Source organism: Bubalus kerabau, chromosome 11, assembly GCF_029407905.1.
Source record: "Bubalus kerabau isolate K-KA32 ecotype Philippines breed swamp buffalo chromosome 11, PCC_UOA_SB_1v2, whole genome shotgun sequence".
Classification (NCBI taxonomy): domain Eukaryota; kingdom Metazoa; phylum Chordata; class Mammalia; order Artiodactyla; family Bovidae; genus Bubalus; species Bubalus kerabau.
The window spans coordinates 85911012-85931404 of record NC_073634.1 but is presented as its reverse complement, the minus strand read 5'-3'; the positions used below and the strand labels follow the sequence as shown (position 1 = coordinate 85931404).

Sequence of the window (20393 nt, the reverse complement as noted above, 5' to 3'; positions counted from 1 at the left end):
TTCAAAAGAAACTTCTGGGAATTGGTTTTCCACTGCTGAAAAGACAAGCTCTGAAAATCCATACTAAAATTACATGACAGGTCTGACATGAAGGGACCTGCTTCACTGGCCACATTGGCCTTTGTCCCTTATTTCAAGAATTATCTGAGTGAGGGAGAGGGTCAACCGAGAAATTAGAAATGTGTTACATACAGGACCAATGATGGAGCATTTTCATGGTTCTCCACTCTCAAGATATTTTAAGACAAAGAGACTGAGAAGTCTAATCATAATCACTTACTTTTATAAAGTACTTCATGGTTATACAATGCTCCTATGTACACAATATTTTATCTTCATAACAACTGTGAAACAAGCACTTTACTGGCAAAATATCAGCTCAGGTTTTCCTTGATGACTGTTTTATGGCTTACCTCAATGCAGAGACGATTTTTGTTACTGCACTCTGCACAATGTCCTTGGGCGAGATGTCAAGAGGGCCCACAGCCACCTCCAGCAGCTGCTGAATCATTCTTAGAGGCTGACCATCTAAACACATGGCCACGGCTTGATTGTAAACTTTCTCTTTTTCTGACCGAGACAGATCATAGAGGTAACCGTATTTCTGCAGCGTTTCCTGAAAACATGGAATTCAACATGTAACTATGAACTAGAAATTACATGAACAGAGTGAACTATACTCAGAAGACTCTCAAACCAAATATACTACAACCACAAACACCACACGGAGGAACACAGAGGGGATGTTAAGAGCTTGGTCTCCAGAGCTACCAAGACTTGACTGTAAACCTTGCTTTACTGTGTACTAAGTAGTAAGCCACTGTGATCTCAAATTTCCAGTGTCTATAAAATGAGAATGAGGACAATCAGTTCTTGTGAATAGAGGGTGTTGTAAACATTCAATAATACAAAAATCAGTCCTTTAGCACAATGTCAGGCACAAAGTAATGCTCATTAAATTTCTCTATTATTATTATTGTGCTATAAACACATAACAGTTAAAATCTATTAAGTATCAACTATGTAAACCCAGGTATTGTATATGTTATATAATTTAATGTTTATAATTATCCTGATAGCTCAGTTGCTAAAGAATCTGCCGGCAACGCAGGAGACCCCGGTTTGATTCCTGGGTCAGGAAGATCCAGGGAAAAGGGATAGGCTACCCACTCCAGTATTCTTAGGTTTCCCTTGTGGCTCAGCTGGTTAAGAATCCACCTGCGATGCAGGAGACCTGGGTTTGATCCCTGAGTTGGAAAGATCCCCTGGAGGAGGGAAGGGCTACCCACTCCAGTATTCTTACCTGGAGAATTCCATGGACTGTATAGTCGGGTCGCAAAGAGTCAGACGTGACTAAGCAACTTTCACTTTCACTTTTCTTTCAACTATCCCACAAGGAGCTCTAATTAGCTCCACTTTATCAGAAAAGAAGCTGAAAACCAAAGGTGTTACGCAACATGTCCACAAGTCACACAGTCGCCATTAATGGAGCTTGGGATTAGAATCCAAAGTTATGCTTTCCCCACCACATTCCCCCATTCCACACTGCCAGTCCCTTTTTGATAATATTGTAAAAACTAACATGACAACAAATAATTTCAGAAATAGAACACAGCCTACCATCGTCCAGCATACCAAAGGCGATTACTTGATGTTAACAACACTTTCTAACTTTCACAAGTGCTTCTGAATATAACTGTTTTGTCTTTCAAACCTTAACTGGACATTTGATGATATCAAAGACTTACTATTAACATTTTTATTGGTAATGTAGTGGTAGTGGCAGTTACATTTAAATATATCTTTTAGAAATAGATACGGAAGGATTTGTGCATAAAATGAAAAGATGACTGGGTTTTTCTTTAAAATGACTCAGAGGAGTAAGGGTAGAAAGGAAATACATTGGTCATGTCTTGATAATGGTGAAAGCTGGGAGTTGGGCACATGAGCTTTCAGTTTACTACTCTCATGTGATACTTTCTATATTTAAACTCAAACTACCTTTGAGTTAGGCAACGAAATTACTAGTATCCATATTGAGACAAGAGAAAACTGAGGTTCCAATGGTCTGTGATTGAAGTTGCACTAACCTTCTTGAGTTTCCAGTATGGTCTTTCACTGAGTATATAATTAAAGAGGTTAAAATCAAAGCCTGCACTTAAAAGGGTCAATATATATAAGGTTGAAGGTTATTTTCAGCATTTGATCTAAAAGGTGCCTTAACAAAATCATACAATGTCAATTTAGGGACCAGAAGAGGCTCCTATTAAGGACCATCCATGGCCTAATAACATTCGCAATCAGCTATTCCAAGTGTGCTCAGTCCCTCGGTTGTGTTCAACTCTTTTCAACCCCATGGACTGCAGCTCATAAGGCTCCTCTGTCTACAAAATTTTCCAGGCAAGAGTACTGAAATGGGTTGCCATTTCCTTCTCTAGGGGATCTTCCCGACCCAGGAATTGAACCTGGGTCTCCTGAATTGCAGACAGAGTCTTTACCAACTGAGCTACAAGGGAAGCCCCTTAATTGTCAATATTTTAATATTGTCAATAATTGTAATTATTGATTACACAACTGTAACCATCAGCAGAATAAAATCAAGATCGGTAAGGCCAATTTGCTTCCTATGAAGGCTTCTATATTGCTCATACCATTATTTAATATTATTTATTAGATAGGCTAATAGGCACTAAAAAAATACAAAAATAAAATAAAACTGAAATCAGGCTTTTGAACTCCTCCCATTATCTCTTGGATGAGGGGCTTGCATTTTTGAGTCTCATACGTATTTTGAAGTATTCCATTTGTTTAGTATTTGGACTCCTCTCCACTGACTGATTTTTCTAGTCAGGAATATATATATTGTTTTACAAGCCAAGAATACAATTCATTAAACACATAAGGTTAAAAAAAAAAATAAAGCAGATCAGTGGCCACTTACAGGTTCATTCACTACAGCATTACAAAGCGAACGGACTATTTTTTACATACCTAAACACTGTTTTTACCTGGATGAAAACCATTTATGTAGTGATTTGTCAACTTTTTAGCTATAGAAAGTGAAAGTGAGTCACTCAGTCGTGTCCAACTCTTTGCAACACCATGGACTATGGGAATTCTCCAGGCCAGAATACTGGAACAGGTAGCCTTTCCCTTCTCCAGGGGATGTTCCCAACCCAAGGATCAAACCCAGGTCTTCCACAATGCAGGCAGATTCTTTACCAGCTGAGCCACCAGGGAAGCCCAAGAATACTGGAGTGGGTTGCCTATCCCTTCTCCAGTGGATCTTCCAGACCCAGGAATCGAACTGGGGTCTCCTGCATTGCAGGTGGATTCTTTACCAACTGAGCTATGGAAAAGAATACTAAAATTCCCATGATGGTGAATACAGATGAAAAGCTTCCAAGGCTACAGAGGGTTTCCTTATGCAATCCGAACCCTCTGGTCCCCAAACCTCATAGGGGCTCATGACTCCCATGAGGGGGCCTTTTGAGACTCCACTAGACCAGAGGGTCCCACCTAGAATGAACTAGGAACAACTTCATCAGCCAAAAAAGTCATGTCAAGAATAAATTATATTGGAAAATACACCAGAAAAACAGGATGAGAACACATATTCTTTAAAAAAAAAAAAAAAAATTTTCTGAGGGAGGTATGGATGGCTATTTCTGAATTTTTCTGAAAGTCAGAAGAAAAATTTATCATCATTCAATTGGAAAGCAAAACATCTCCCAGCTAGAAATAGAGCATGTTGTGTGTGTGTTGATTGCTCAGTCTCGTCTGACTCTTTGTGACCCCATGGACTGTTGCCCTCCAGGCTCCTTTGTCCAAGGAATTCTTGAGGCCAGAATACTGGAGTGGATAGCCTTCAGAGGATCTTCTTCAGGGGATCTTCCCAACCCACGGATTGAACCCTGGTCTCCCATATTGCAGGTGGATTCTTTACCAGCTGAGCCACCAGGGAAGCCCATATGACTGAGTCACTTTGCTGTGCGCCTGAAGCACAATCCTGTAAATTAACCATGTACTGCAATTTAAAAACAGGTACTGAAAAAAAGTCTGCAACATTGAAAAGCCTATCACAACTATGAATATAGCTTTAAAAGACAAATGAAAGAACACACTGATATTATCCGAGTGTGTGAGCATACAGAAGGAGTTTGCATTTCATTACCTGCTCACTGTTCTTCAGAGAAATGATGAAGCTGTGGTCGAGGGTTTCCAGGTGTGCCAGTGATTGCTCCAGATGATTCAAGGCATCTGCATAGGTCACCTGAGACCCACCAGCCTCCTCAGTGTCTTCTTCTAAGTTTCTTTTTCTTGGCTTTTCAATAAAATGTTTGACTGCCTTAATAGCCTTTCCAGTCATTTCTTTACGTGCTTCCAGAGACAGCTTTACCAACAACAATAACAAAAAGAGAGTAAGAGAGAGGAACTGAACAAAGGTAAGAATCACCCTATGTATTACATGTGATGGATTTAGTAAAGTATTAGTGTGGTAGAGAGAACAAAAGTGAAATTCTAATACATAAAATTTTCATGAATAGGACTTTTGCTATACTAGTTTTTCTTCCATGAAGAAAACAAAAATAGGGTGGTATCATTTGCACTATTAAATGCATAAATATAGCTTTTTAAAAAATGCTAATACCCAAAGCAGGTGGTGTCATGGTGAAACATATTCAAATAGATTACTGGTTACAGTGAAAAAATGAGGAGTCATTTCTATAACCAATTCTGATAATTTATTATAAGGAAATAATTCAAAAGAAGAAAATAGTATAGGCATGAAGATTTTAACTGGAATAAGAATATAAAAATACGACTTTAAAAGCAATCCAATTGATAGTAAGAGAAATGGTAACTAGCGTATGACAAATCACTCGATAGAGTATATGCAGTCAGTAAGAGTTACAGTAAGAGTACAGCCATTATCACTGTTTGATTGTATGATTATCATAAAATGTTCAATTTTAGGAATCAGAAATCGTAAAACTGTATCATGCTTACATTAAAATCTGAACTATACCTGCGCATGTGAAAAGTCAAAGTCGCTCAGTCGTGTCCGACTCTTTGCCACCCCATGGACTATACAGTCCATGGAATTCTCCAGGTAAGAATACTGGAGTGGGTAGCCTTTCCCTTCTCCAGGGGATCTTCCGAACCCAGGGATTGAACCCAGGTCTCCTGCATTGCAGGCGGATTATTTACCATCTGAGCCACCAGAGAAGCCCAAACGTGAAAGTGAAAGTGAATGTACATGTGCCGGAAGACAACACACACACTAGTAGGGACCACTGTTGAAGTGCTGAGGCTATGAGCAATTCTGTTCTTGACTTTCCAAATTTTCTATAATAACGTTATATTTACTCATTTACTCACCAGTTGCTTACTGAATTCTGATACGTGACAGTCACTATGCTAGGCATGCAATGCTTATATTTTTTCTAATATTTAAAATGTTAAGTTCACTTGGCCTCAAGAATACAAATTAGGTCTCAACTTAACCCATTTTGATAGGCACACCACATTATTTGGAGCCACTCTGGGGCCTTTCAGGCCCTGCTGGTTTGTGCTGCTCTGGAGCCAGATTTTAGTCGCCTGTCAACTGCTCAAGCACATTTTTACTAGAGCTGTAAGAGGACTCTGTGTTGATTTAACAACAGCAACAACAACAGACAAAGCATCCTAGGACCAAACCTTACCTTCCTATTACTTCTTAAAATCAGTCATGTCGTGTCTGGTTATTCTGAAAGGTAGGCACAGGCGTCAAATACACAGCACTAACGAGCCCACCAGGAGGCAAACCTCCCCCACCCTCCATCCCCAACAGCTGCCTCCAAGTCACTGCACAAAAAATTAATGTTTTATAATAGATGGCTGGCGTCTTCTTAGCCTCTTATAGATACGGATGAAAGGTATCTTTAGGAAGGCACTATTTTCGCTGCACTGTAACTGTCTGCAAATACAGCTTCAAAACAAGTTCTGCAACCCCAGCACCTATGACATAAAATCAGAAGCCACCAGTGACCAGCAAGGATCGGCTACTGTATTGTCTCTTCCCCCAAATAATCTGAGAATGCCTTTCTGTGACTGAGAAATACAAGATATCCTAGAACCCGTGTTTAGTTCAACAGACCTCCCTACGCCCCCGGTGATGTGGATGGAAAGACTGAGCCCCAGGGAAGGTAGCTGATACATTTGGGTTCGTGTCGAGTTAGAGAGTGAAAGTCGGAATTCAGGTCCATGGTGACCAAGCCAGTGCTCCCCATCACTGTCCACCACAGTCACTCGGGCATGTCGGCCTCGTCACAGGATCTGACTGGGTGAGCGAATAAAATCAAGACTTCACAGCCCCACTGGACCCTGTATGACTTGCCCTGCAGTTCACCCCACCTCTCTAACCCAGGGTCCTCCTTTCTCCCACTCTCAGCCTACTCCTAAGACACTGACCTCCCTGCAGGCCCACAGAGCCTTTCTGCTTGTCGGGCCCTCTGTCTGGAATGTTCTCCCAGGGATCCTCACGCTCGTTCCTGTGCTTCCCTCAGGACGTGGTGGAAAGGTCACGTTATACACGCGGTCGCCCTGAGCACCGAGGAAGAGCGGGCACGCCCTCCGTCCTCACGGGGCCACCCTCTCCTCACCCTGCCTTGCTTTCTCCTCACCACTGGCATGCTGTGCTTCTGCTTGCTGTGGTCTCCACTGCCGTCTCCCCAGAGCTCAGAACGGTGCCGCACACACAAGAAGTGTGCTGAACATATAAAGGAATGAACGGATGAATGACAACATTTCAAAATGATAGAAGCGTGAAAGCAGACTTGTGGAAGCAGGAAAGCTTATGACACGTGTATAACCACTAGTGAGCACTCAGACACAGCAGGAGTGGAAAGGGCCGGATAGAAAATGCTGGGCTTTGGAGGTCACTTACGGTCTCTGACGTGTACTCTTTTGGTTGGCTGGCTAGTTCTTAGAATCCTTTGAGGGCTGTAAAAACTAGCTTAGTTAAGGGCAGTACAAAAACCGGCTGTGGGCTGAATTTGACCTATAGGCTACGATTGACTGACTCCCCAGTCTAGAATATTAAAAAACTTTAGCTGGAAAGATGAACTGAGAATGTCTTGAGTGCCAGGCTAGCTACAGAATCTGACCTGCAGGAGTTCAGGAGCCACTGAAGGCAAGTGTTATTCTGAAGATAATTGCATGGGAACGTTTTAGTCAGTTTTTTAGTTTAAAAACACGTTGTAGATTTTTAAATGTGAAACTACAAGTATCTGAGAAAAACTGTCATCATTTCTCAAGCCTGCCTTTGCCTGTCCTTCCCAAATCAGTTCAGGGTTCACTCCTTTGAGATGCTGTCATTAACATCATCTCCTCCCTTATGTGTTCCTTTTAAAGCTCACCTGTATCAAAGAACCCATCTCACTGTTAAAATTGTCTGGTTACTCGTACATTTCCCCTGACTAAACAATGTGACCCTTCAGGGAAGAAAATGTGCTTTTTAAAATCTCTGTACCCCTAGCCCTTAATACAACGTCTAGCACATTGTAGACAAATCGAAAATTGCTGCCAAATTACTCAACAACTCTGCTCAACATAAGGGTGTGGGGGAAGAACCTTTAAAAGTCCAATGAAATAGCATGTTCTCAACATGTCTCATGTCTCAAGAAATTTGTGGTCCAGAATGTGCCCAAAGGCTCCCTAGTGTCTTATTCCTATAAGATGGCCTCAAGAGACTAAAATTTATAAGGACATTTTCAAGAACTTGAAACAAAACCTCAGGACTAGATGTATGTTGTCAGGACAAAGCCAGTCAGTGGCAATCAGAAGTCACGCAGGAAAAGGCAGCAGGACGTTAGACACCGGATGTTAGGCAGCGAGGCTTTTGAGTTTATTCATGGACAGCCACGCAGTGAAGGCGCTGGACATCTGGCCCTGGGCTGGGCGCTGGTGACACAGACAAAATGAGACCAGGTCCCTGTCCCGGGGGACGCTACATTCTAGCTGGAAAGACACAGAGAGAAATGGCATTGCAAGGAGGCAGGATCCTTCTTCAAGTGCAGGAGGGTAAACACGACCTGCTGATGAGGACCTCCGAGGGGCAGTCTGTCTGGACAGGAAGGGAAGGGCTGGGGGGCGGGGGAGTGGGCAGGAAGGTTTGCTGAGGGATGCTGTCTCTAAAGGGAGTCCTCAGGGGTGAGGAGGCATTAAGATGGGAAAGGAAGAACTTCAAGAGGTCCCCAGGTTAAAGGGGGTTGGGGGGATGCTGGGGCAAATGGATGCCACATGGCCTGGATGCCGAGTGCAAGTAAAGGCCCATCAGAGCCTGAGAGAGGGAGAAGGAACGGGCCAGCACAAAGGGCACGTGTGCTGGGCGAGAGGACAGCTCTCTGTCACACTCGTGCCTGGGAAGCCGAGCAAGGAAGGAGCTGACACGGAAGAATGCCACAATCAGTGCTGTCGCGCCATGAATGGCTTGATTCAAAATTCACCAGGACAACTTCCCTTGTGTGCAGGTACCTTAAGGCTGATGAAATCTCACCAAGCAGATACTATTTTTCTCTTTTAAAAATGAATATACTGTGACTTTCAGATAAGGTGGATATTTATAAAATGACAGGTGCCTTAGGAAAAGCCAGATGCTACCTACAGAGTCAGGGTGGGAAAGCCAGGCTTTCCCTACCATTCACATTGCTAACATCAACTGTATTAACTAATGGAAAAGTCAAGAGCAAAATTATTTCACTCACACTTTGGTTTTAACATCACACTTAATTTGAGAGACTGAAAAAATTTTCTTTGACTAACACAGGGTAGAGAGATATCCTTTCTTTCTGGGTTCTATGTAAAATCTCGCTCCACTTTTCTTTCATCTCCTTTTCAAGCACAGACACTCCGATGCTTACCATGTGCTGGGCCTGGTCTTGGCACAGGGGATACAAAAGGAAATTAAAACACAATCTCTACCTTAGAAGAACATCCATCCTAATGGAAAAACCAAACACAAAAATAAGTATTCATAAAATGTGACAGAAATATAAACTAACTATGCAGGTGCAAGAAAAAGTATCTGTCTTAGAAAGGCAAGAAAGTCTTTACAAAGGAGGTGGCACCTAAGCCAGGACTGGAAGGATGAGCGAGGATTCCTGTGAAGAAGCGGGTGAGGTGAACTTGCAACATGGGGAATTTGTTGTTGTCCAGTCACTAAGTTGTACTCGACTCTTTGCGACCCCATGGACTGCAGCACGCCAGGCTTCCCTGTCCTTTGCTGTCTCCTGGAGTTTGCTCAAACTCATGTCCATTGACTCTATGATGCCATCCAACCGTCTCATCCTCTGTCCCCCTCTTCGCCTGCCCTCAATCTTTCCCAGCACCAGTCTTTTTCGGTGAGTCAGCTCTTGGCATCAGGTGGCCAAAGCTTCCAAACATTTCTGCCCAAGACCCGCACACTGTGTGCATCAAATCTCAGTATCAGAATATATGCGTGGGCATGTATGCATGTATTAAAAGCCCAAGTTTCATGAAACAATTTATCCCCTACTGCGCTGATGCTAAGTCGCTTCAGTCGTGTCCGACTCTGTGCGACCCCATAGATGGCAGCCCACCAGGCTCCCCTGTCCCTGGGACTCTCCAGGCAAGAACACTGGGGTGGGCTGCCATTTCCTTCTCCAATGCATGAAAGTGAAAAGTGAAAGTGAAGTCGCTCAGTCGTGTCCGACTCTTCGCGACCCAATGGACTGCAGCCCACCAGGCTCCTCCGTCCATGGGATTTTCCTGGCAAAGAGTATGGAGTGGGGTGCCACTGCCTTCTCCGAGTTTACAAACTATTCAAACATAAAAATAAGAATGCAGGTTTTGTCATAGTGAATCATATACTTTAAAAAATCAACAGTAGAATTTTGCTCCTCTGCTTTAGCTGTCAATTGCTTATATAATAAAAATGAATCATGGAGGATACAGAGGCCACTTTATCTTCGCCTTTTCCCTTATGGAATAATCACAGTAATATTATCATTCTTCAGCAAGTGTAAATGGCCCTATCTTTTGTACTGTTTACTTTCAGCACTGACATAGCCAATACGTCCCTAAGTTCTTCAACAACTTGAAGGTCACCTTTACCCTAATGAAGAGGGCCATGAAGAATATTAGAAACGAGATGTTCCTGCAATGAGTAGTGAAGGTTCCTGTCCAGGGGGCTGTGAAAGCATTCATTCACATTTTCCATTTAAAAATCTTTTACTATCAAATGCGTGCATGGGATACACAACACAAACTGTTATTATTAAGAGCATTTTAAGTAGATCTAATGAGTTTATGTCAAAACCAAGTGTAAGTATGAAAATCTAGATCTTATTCTAACTCTTACAACTAGGTTGGATCATTCAAAACCAAACTGAACTGTTGCTAGATGTTTGAAACTGGGCTGAAAGGAATTCAAATGTCATTTTTAGATGTTCTAGGTGACAGTAAACAGAAAGAGGGCTAAAGAAAAGCAGAAGGGGAACGGACTGGTACTGAGCACCTACTGACACCAAGATCTTTATTCTTGCTATTTCATTTAATCTTCACAGTGGTTATTCAAGGTGTCCGTTACAGATACTGTGCTTGTCTCCCTTACGTCCACTTCATACCTTGTCTAGTAAATGCTGACCATGCAATGGCCATGGGACTGACTCAGGGCTGCCTAGGGTTAGTCCTGATGGAGTCAGACCATTCATGGTAATCCCACACCTCTCACCACAGGTGGTCGGGCCGACTGACGACCAAAAGCCACAGGAATCTGCTCGGGGGGTGATGTAACCCCTGAGTGAGAGGCTCAGGTTTTCTTTTCTGTGCGCACGTGGAGCTTTCTTACCCTACCTGCTGTGTATCGGTTAGGAAGTGATGTAGCCTGTTTCCATCACTCAGTGCACTGAAGCAAAGAGCCTGAGGGTGAAACTAACACCACAGACAACAGAGAAAAGAGACAGAAACTGGCTCCTTGATGACCACTCATTGTTGAATCACACAACCCCAAAGTCAGCCCCACCTCTGAGCTTTTGAGTTACATAAGCCAGGAAATTTTCTGCTCAGTTAAGCTAATTTAATTGGATTTTCACTTGTGTCTAAAAACATTCTAAAATTAATCTATATTTATATAGGAGCAATTATTATTCCCCATTATGTAGAGGAGAAAACTCAAGAGTCATTTCCCCAAGGTCGAGCTTGATGGGAAATCAGGAAGGTCTAACTATAAACCTGTCTCTCTATTCATCACCGTGCTGCCACTCAAAGAACTTCACAATGTGTCTAAGATTCACCAGGATTTAATTTGATATGATGAAAGGCCACAATATTTGGTTCAGTTCACTTCAGTCGCTCAGTCGTGTCAAACTCTTTGCAACCCCATGAACTGCAGCACGCCAGGCCTCCCTGGCCATCACCAATTCCCGGCATCCACTCAAACCCATGTCCATTGTGTCAGTGATGCCATCCAACCATCTCATCCTCTGTCGTCCCCTTCTCCTCCTGCCCTCAATCTTTCCCAGCTTCAGGGTCTTTTCAAATGAGTCAGCTCTCTGCATCAGGTGGCCAAAGTCTTGGAGTTTCAGCTTCAACAACAGTCCCTCCAATGAACACCCAGGAATGATCTCCTTTAGGATGGACTGGTTGGATTTCCTTGCAGTCCAAGGGACTCTCAAGAGTCTTCTCCAATACCACAGTTCAAAAGCATCAATTCTTCAGTGCTCAGCCTTCTTCACAATCCAACTCTTACATCCATACATGACCACAGGAAAAACTATAGCCTTGACTAGACGAACTTTGTTGGCAAAGTAATGTCTCTGCTTTTGAATATGCTATCTAGGTTGGCCATAACCTTCCTTCCAAGGAGTAAGCGTCTTTTAATTTCATGGCTGCAATCACCATCCGCAGTGATTTTGGAGCCCCCAAAATAAAGTCTGACACTGTTTCCACTGTTTCCCCATCTATTTGCCATGAAGTGATGGGACCGGATGCCATGATCTTAGTTTTCTGAATGTTGAGCTTTAAGCCAACTTTTTCACTCTCCTCTTTCACTTTCATCAAGAGGCTCTTTAGTTCTTCTTCACTTTCTGCCATAAGGGTGATGTCATCTGAATATCTGAGGTTATTGATATTTCTCCTGGCAATCTTGATTCCAGCTTGTGCTTCCTCCAGCCCAGTGTTTCTCATGATGTACTCTGCATATTAGTTAAATAAGCAGGGTGACAATATCCAGTCTGTTGTTCCATGTCCAGTTCTAACTGTTGCTTCCTGACCTGCATACAGGTTTCTCAAGAGGCAGGTCAGGTGGTCTGGGATTCCCATCTCTTTTAGAATTTTCCACAGTTTATTGTGATCCACACAGTCAAAGGCTTTGGCATAGTCAATAAAGCAGAAACAGATGTTTTTCTGGAACTCTCTTGCTTTTTCCATGATCCAGCGGATGTTGGCAATTTGATCCCTGGCTCCTCTGCCTTTTCTAAAACCAGCTTGAACATCTGGAAGTTCATGGTTCACGTATTGCTGAAGCCTGGCTTGGAGAATTTTGAGCATTACTTTACTAGCATGTGAGATGAGTGCAATTGTGCGGTAGTTTGAGCACTCTTTGGCATTGGAATAAAAACTGACATTTTCCAGTCCTGTGGCCACTGATGAGATTTCCAAATTTGCTGACATATTGGGTGCAGCACATTCACAGCATCATCTTTTAGAATTTGAAATAGCTCAACTGGAATTCCATCGCTTCCACTAGCCTTGTTCGTAGTGATGCTTCCTAAGGCCCACCTGACTTCACATTCCAGGATGTCCGGCTCTAGGTGAGTAGGAATGATTACACCTTCATGATTATCTGGGTCATGAAGATCTTTTTTTGTACAGATTTTCTGTGTATTCTTGCCACCTCTTCTTAACATCTTCTGCTTCTGTTAGGCCAGGGAATGGCAAACCACTTCAGTATTCTTGCCTCGAGAACCCCATGAACAGTATGAAAAGGCAAAAAGATACGACATTGAGAGATGAACTCCCCAGGTCAGTAGGTGCCCAATATGCTACTGGAGATCAGTGGAGAAACAATTCCAGAAAGAATGAAGGGATGGCCACAATATTAATGGAGGGAATTTTCCAGATTTTCCAGGGTCATTGTTAATTTAAAAGTATTTTACTCTGTTCTCCTCATGGAAATTTTATCATTTGATAAGTGGCATCAATTCATCATAGTCTTCCACACATATGGGTGGAATGAAAAACTCGCTCATCAGATGACATACGCTAGGCAGAAAGCTGGTTATACTATGATTAAGGAACTTGCTATGTGATTCAGTGACCAAAAGGTTAAACAGCATCCTCAAAGGATGTTTACAGAAATGCATTATGAAAGCAGAGATATAGCACACATGCCTGCATTACAGTAATTAGCACAAACTGAGTCAGTCTCGTGTCAATGCCTCTCTGGTCCATCTTCATCTCTCCCATAAAATACCACACTGGCCTTCACACTGGAGTTTCCCTGTGTCCAAGCTGGTGCCCTCTGTTCCTTTCTCTGATCATCACCAAGGTGATCTTTCTAAAGCAAGAAATCTGAGAATGTCACTACCCAGCCTAAAATTTACATCTAATAGGTCCATTCTCAGGATAGTCTAAAACCTTTAGCCAAGTAAGCATTCATTCATTACCAGGCTCTTTCTTCTCTCTGTAGCCTCATCAAGATACTTCTATCTATATCATATGTCTTGTAGTCAACTGAAGGCACTAGATTATCCCATGCCTGTACCAAACTGCCACATCTACCTGGAATGCCCCTCCTCTTTTAATTTTTCCCTGCATGACCAACACCCTCATTTATTAAGACTGGACTCAAATACCTCATCTACTATGAGGCCTTTCCTGGGTGGTCCCATCAACTAACTGTTAACCATTTTTAACTCACTGCTACCACATTACAAGTCATCGATCATATCAATTCTGAATCCTTCACTACTATATTTGTTTACCATCTCTATCTGTGAAAAGTTCCCCCTGACGGTAGGCAGAAACAACCAGCATCCTGAGATGGCTGGGATCTTCCTTTGGGTACCATTACTTGAAAAGCTTTTGGCACCAGCCGAGTGGAGAGGGCATGACTTTCCATTATAAATCCCTTTACTGCCCAGGCAAGAGAAAGTATTCATAAAATGATAATTAGAAGATAAATCTGCTTATAAGTTTAAAAGGTACTTAATAAATGAGAGAAGGGATCATAGGATGAACAAAGAATGGAGGAGGAGAGGGGGACCCACATCACTGAAGATTTATGGTTGAACAACAAAAAATTCAGAACCCTGAAGTCAGCCAGGCAGAGAATAACATTTCAGCAGGGAGGTGATTTTTGGATTTTTCGCCTTTCTTTTTTTTCCTAAATGTTAAAATACACTTTGGTATTTGCTGTACATTATTCTAAGATTGCTGATTTATTCTTCTGTCTTCCCCAAGACGTCCACCCCCTGTGAATTTAGAGCCCACAAGCCTCCCAGGAAGGAGTGTGTACTCTTTCTTGTGCTTTATTCATGGAGAAGCCTGCAAGGGCTGCGGAAACACACAGCAGCTGAGCGCCTGCCAGACTCCTCCTCAGCAACAGAGGCATCATCATTTATGATTGGACGGCGAGCATGGTCTTTCAGCCAATTTTCAATCTTACTAAATTATTACCATAGCCAATTTGAAATAATTTCCAAGCACAAACAGAGAATGAGTTTTCAGCTTGCCAGTCAAGCCAATAATCACGAGTACCCAAGATGGGCTTTTGCAGCCAAATTTCTCAGTCGAGGGAGGCTGTGGGAAGCAAGATTTGGGGAGCAGGCCTATCAATGAATCCTGACTTGGTTTAGCTCATGAGACACAGTCTCATAAGCAGTCTCATGGAGCAGTCATTTAACATCCTTGAGCTTTAATTTTCTTATCTCTTAAAATGATGATAAAAGTATTTATTTCACAGAGGTGGCAGGACAATTCACAGAGTAACATTACAATAAATACCACCTTCCCCTTCTTCTAGTATCTTATTTGAGGGCTGGAGGAGAAGAGGAAAACGGTTAATCCACATCCAATGTTAGCCTAGATGACTATGAAAGACTTTCGGAAGAAAACATTAGTCCCTCTTATTGTTACAGGGTTATGTTGACAGACAATCTAAGGGCCAATTCTCAGGCTGCTTCTTCTACAGGTCACAATACACAGAGTGGATGCCATACCCACAATCCCTCCTTGAGGAAGCAGCCAAACGGGCCTGTTAAACATAGGCTGTCTGCTTGGCAACAAAACTCTTCTGAATCTGACCACAGCTATATTCCTAGCACTGAGAACAATTTCTGATACACAGGAGGCACTGATGGTGTTTTTTCAGTCTTGGATAACAAATGACCCAAATTTAGAAGCTTAAAACATTGATTATCTCACAGTTCCTATGATTCATGAATCTGGTATGGTTTAGCTAGGTGCCTCTCTGGATTAAGATCTTTTACGAGGCTAGAAATGAACCACTGGTCAGTTCTGCAGTTTCATCAGGTCGCTTGGTTGGGTGGCAGGAGATGCATAACCACAGTTACTCCATGGTGACTGGCATCCTTGGTCTCGCCATTTGGGGCTCTTCACAACAAGGTGTGTCGATTCCCCAAGAGTGCATGACCCAAGGAGGGGAGACGGCACCCAAGAAAGAAGCCACGGTCTTCTCAGAACTTACTTTGTAAAGGGCATCCCGTCACTTTGCTGTACATATTCTGCTTGTTAAAAGTGAATTAAGTCAGTCCAGTCCACACTCAAAGGGAGGAGATCACACAGGGGATTAAACACTGGAAGGTCAAGATCATTAAGGGTCATCACACAGGCTGTCTTTCCCAGCCTATTCATTGACTCAAAAAACATCTGGTCAGTGAATGAACAAAGTAGCCAATGATGCCTACTTGAAGAGATTCTGCGCCAAATAGGAAAACCAGACCGACATCTAGGGAACTTTGTGGATTTTTCACTTTTCATAAATGGAAAAAGGGCAAGTGGGCAAATAATCAACTTTGGAAATGTAAAGTCTACATAAGACTTTTAACAGGCCAGCCTTTCTTTTTCTTAGAGTCTTGTAACAGGTCATTTTTCATAGGACTGTCTATGTTTTATTTATGAATAAATTATATTACATCATATTATGCTTCAAAAACTATTTTCTATCCTTTGAGTATTCTACCTGCTCCCTTTATTCTGTGCCTTTGACAATCACATGGGAAAGACAATTTGTTTTTTTAGATTTGCTCCTTTTTGTTTATCTCCTAAGCTCCTGGCTTTCTGCATTATCGTCAAGATAGGATATGCTTATCAAACAAAACTCTCACCTTGGAAAATAGAAGAAAATGGTGCCTTAAATGAAAAGGCATTTAAGAACAGGAATGGAAGGATAATGTTTACAACTGTAATAATACATACAATCTAGCTGAAGGTCAGATGAGAGCAATATATATTGCACATTTAAAAACCCTGAAATAATCACTACTATGTAGCATTAGTAACAAATATATGCCTGGAATATAGAAGGCATTCAATAAACATTTACTGATTATCTCTTCCTTTGAACACATGGCATTTATTAATATCCTTAATGATACTTCTTATATTAAATTATAAATTCATTTGATATGTATTCATACATTTATCCCAATCAACTGTGAGCTTCAAAAGGGCAAGGAACTTGGGAGTCTTTATTTAAACCTGTTTACAGCACCTAGAACAATGGTACTGAAAATGTGCTCACATAAACAGTTTCTGAATGTATCTAGAATGGATAAAGTCACTCAGTTTGAAATCAAATGAGTCAAATGTTGACTACATCAAAACCAAAGATAAATAGGCAAAATACTGATGAGATTATAGGAGAAAAAATTATGAGTTAATATTCAGTCACCCTGTAAAACTGAGTAAATGTAGTGCTTTACAGTCAAGTTTGCTAAGTCACTTCACTCGTGTCCGACTCTGGGACCCCACGGACTGTGGCCCACAAGGCTTCTCAATCCATGGGATTCTCCAGACAGGAATACTGGAGTGGGTTGCCATTTTGTTCTCCAATAGTCAAGTTCAGTATGATTATAAAATAGCAACAACAAACACCATTAAAATTTAGGGCAGAAATGGACAGCATATGCGTACGCCTGATACGTACAGCTGACTGATCTTCGACAAAGAAACAAAGGCAATACAATGGAGCAAAGACAGTTTTTCAACAAATGGTGCTGGAACAACTGGACATCCACATGCCAAAAAAAGGAAGGAAAAAAAAAAAAATCAATCTAAACCCGGACCTACATCTTTCACAAAAATTAACTACAAATGGACCTTATACTTAAGCGTAAAACACAAAACTAAAAACTTTTAAGAAATCACATAGGAGAAAATCTAGATGACCTGAGTAGGGATATGAGTTTTCAGATATAATACCAAAGACATAATCCATAGAAATACTTGATAACTAGACCTTACTAAAATTAAAAACTTTTGCTCTGAGAAATACAATGTCGAGAAAGTGAGAGACACGCTACAGATTGGAAGAAAATATTTACAAAAGACACATCTGATAAACTACTGTTATATAAAATATACAAAGAACTCTTAAAACAACAATAAGAAAACAAGCCAGTTAAAAAATGGGCCAAGGACTTTAAAACACATCTCACCAAAGAATATATACAGATGGCAAATAAACATGTAAGAAGATACTGCATATCATATATCCTCAGGGAAATGTAAATTAAAACACCAGTGAGATACCACTACACACAGATCAGAATGGCCAAAATCTAGAACTCTGACAACATCAAATGCTGGCTAGGATGTGGAGAAACAAGAACTCTCATTCATTGCTGGTGGGAATGCAAAATGGTACAGTCACTTTGGAAGACAGTTTGGAAGTTTCTTACAAAATTAAACACACTCTTACCATATAATTGTACTCCTTGGTATTTATCCAAAGGAGCGGAAAACTTACATCCACATAAAAACCTACACATTAATGTTTACAACAGCTCTAATCATAATTGCCAAAACTTAAGAAATGACCACATGTCCTGTGGTAGGTGATTGGATAAATAAACCAGTATATCCACACAATGGGATATTATTCAGCATTAAAAAGAAATAAACTATCATGCCATGAAAAGACACAGAGAATCTCAAACGCGTATTACTAAGTGAAAGAAGCCATTCTGAAAAGGCTATGGAGCATATGACTATATATAGCTATAGTCTATATAAAAGCATAGCAAAAATATGGACATGGTAAAAAGATCAACGGTTGCCAGGGGTTTGGGCAGGGGTCATGAACAGGGAGAACACAGAGGATTTTTAGGGCAATGAAAATACTCTGATATTCAATGTGGTTAGATAATAATGTCACTATGCATCTGTCCACAACTACAGAAAGAACAACACTAAGGTGAACAGTAAGGTGAACTATGGGCTTGGGTGACGTTGATGTGTCAATGTAGGTTTATCAATTAAAAAAAAAAAGTATCTCCTAATGAGGAATCTTGAAAGTGGGGGAGATTATACATGTATAGGGGCAGGAACAACTAGGAAACCTCTGTACCTTCCTCTTAATTTTGTTGTGAACCAAAACTGCTCTAAAAAATAGTCCTAAAAAATATATGACAAAGGAACCTTTCATTCAGAAAAGTATCTTCAGAAACAGTATCTTCTGAGACAAACATGCATTTGACATGCATCCTTTCAATTTAAAAAAATTATGAAGATCAAAAGATCTTCATTCACTGTTGTAATGTATACACAAAGGTCAATGTGGATATATACACACATTGCTGCTGCTAAGTCGCTTCAGTCGTGTCCAACTCTGTGCGACCCCATAGACGGCAGCCCAACAGGCTCCCCCGTCCCTGGGATTCTCCAGGCAAGAACACTGGAGTGCATTGCCATTTCCTTCTCCAATGCTTGAAAGTGAAAAATGAGAGTGAAGTCGCTCAGTCGTGTCTGACTCCTAGCGACCCCATGGACTGCAGCCCACCAGGCTCCTCCATCCATGGGATTTTCCAGGCAAGAGTATGGAGTGGGGTGCCATTGCCTTCTCCATATACACACACACACCCCAGTAATTAGAAAGACATGCATGTAGTTTCTTTGGCTTTAAAGTTAGTATGTTTGATCTTAAATAAACTAAGATTCACTGACTTACATATAAGAAAGTATGTATGCATTATGGAACTACATCAGCTTTAAGGGTTTGGTTTTTTTCCCAATACTTTTTACCATTTTTCCATTTTGGTATTAAAAAAAAAAAAACACAAAGCTGATATAGTGCCATAATGCATACATACTTTCTTATATGTAAGACAGTGGATCTTAGTTGATTTAAGATCAACCATACTAACTTTAAAGTCAAAGAAACTAAATGGTATGGACCTAACAGAAGCAGAAGATATTAAGAAGAGGTGGCAAGAATACACAGAAGAACTGTACAAAAAATAGCTTCACGACCCAGATAATCACGATGGTGTCATCACTCACCTAGAGCCAGACATCCTGGAATGTGAAGTCAAGTGGGCCTTAGGAAGCATCTCTATGTACAAAACTAGTGGAGGTGATGGAATTCCAGTTGAGCTATTTCAAATCCTGAAAAATGATGCTGTGAATGTGCTGCACTCAATATATCAGCAAATTTGGAAAATTCAGCAGTGCCCACAGGACTGGAAAAGGTCAGTTTTCATTCCAATCCCAAAGAAAGGCAATGCCAGAGACTGCTCAAACTACCACACAATTGCACTCATCTCACACGCTAGTAATGCTCAAAATTCTCCAAGCCAGGCTTTAGCAATACGTGAACCGTGAACTTCCAGATGTTCAAGCTGGTTTTAGAAAAGGCAGAGGAACCAGAGATCAAATTGCCAACATCCGCTGGATCATGGAAAAAGCAAGAGAGTTCCAGAAAAACATCTATTTCTGCTTTATTGACTATGCCAAAGCCTTTGACTGTGTGGATCACAATAAACTGTGGAAAATTCTAAAAGAGATGGGAATCCCAGACCACCTGACCTGCCTCTTGAGAAACCTGTATGCAGGTCAGGAAGCAACAGTTAGAACTGGACATGGAACAACTGACTGATTCCAAATAGGAAAAGGAGTACATCAAGGCTGGATATTGTCACCCTGCTTATTTAACTTATATGCAGAGTACATCATGAGAAACGCTGGGCTGGAGGAAGCACAAGCTGGAATCAAGATTGCCAGGAGAAATATCAATAACCTTAGATATGTAAATGACACCACCCTTATGTCAGAAAGTGAAGAAGAACTAAAGAGCTTCTTGATAAAAGTGAAAGAGGAGAGTGAAAAAGTTGGCTTAAAGCTCAACATTCAGAAAACTAAGATCATGG

The 20393-nt window shown here is 41.3% G+C and overlaps 1 protein-coding gene across 7 annotated transcripts in view; it reads right to left on the bottom strand.

Moving 5' to 3' along the window:
• Window positions 1-20393, bottom strand: part of NBAS (NBAS subunit of NRZ tethering complex) — a 330504-nt gene that overhangs the window by 59551 nt on the left and 250560 nt on the right. For all 7 annotated transcript variants that reach the window (XM_055540893.1, XM_055540896.1, XM_055540894.1 and 4 more), the window contains 2 exons: window positions 4175-4393; window positions 414-616 (listed from right to left, as the gene is read on the bottom strand). In XM_055540893.1, coding sequence (XP_055396868.1) covers window positions 414-616; window positions 4175-4393 — 422 coding nt within the window. The remainder of the gene's footprint in view (window positions 1-413; window positions 617-4174; window positions 4394-20393) is intronic.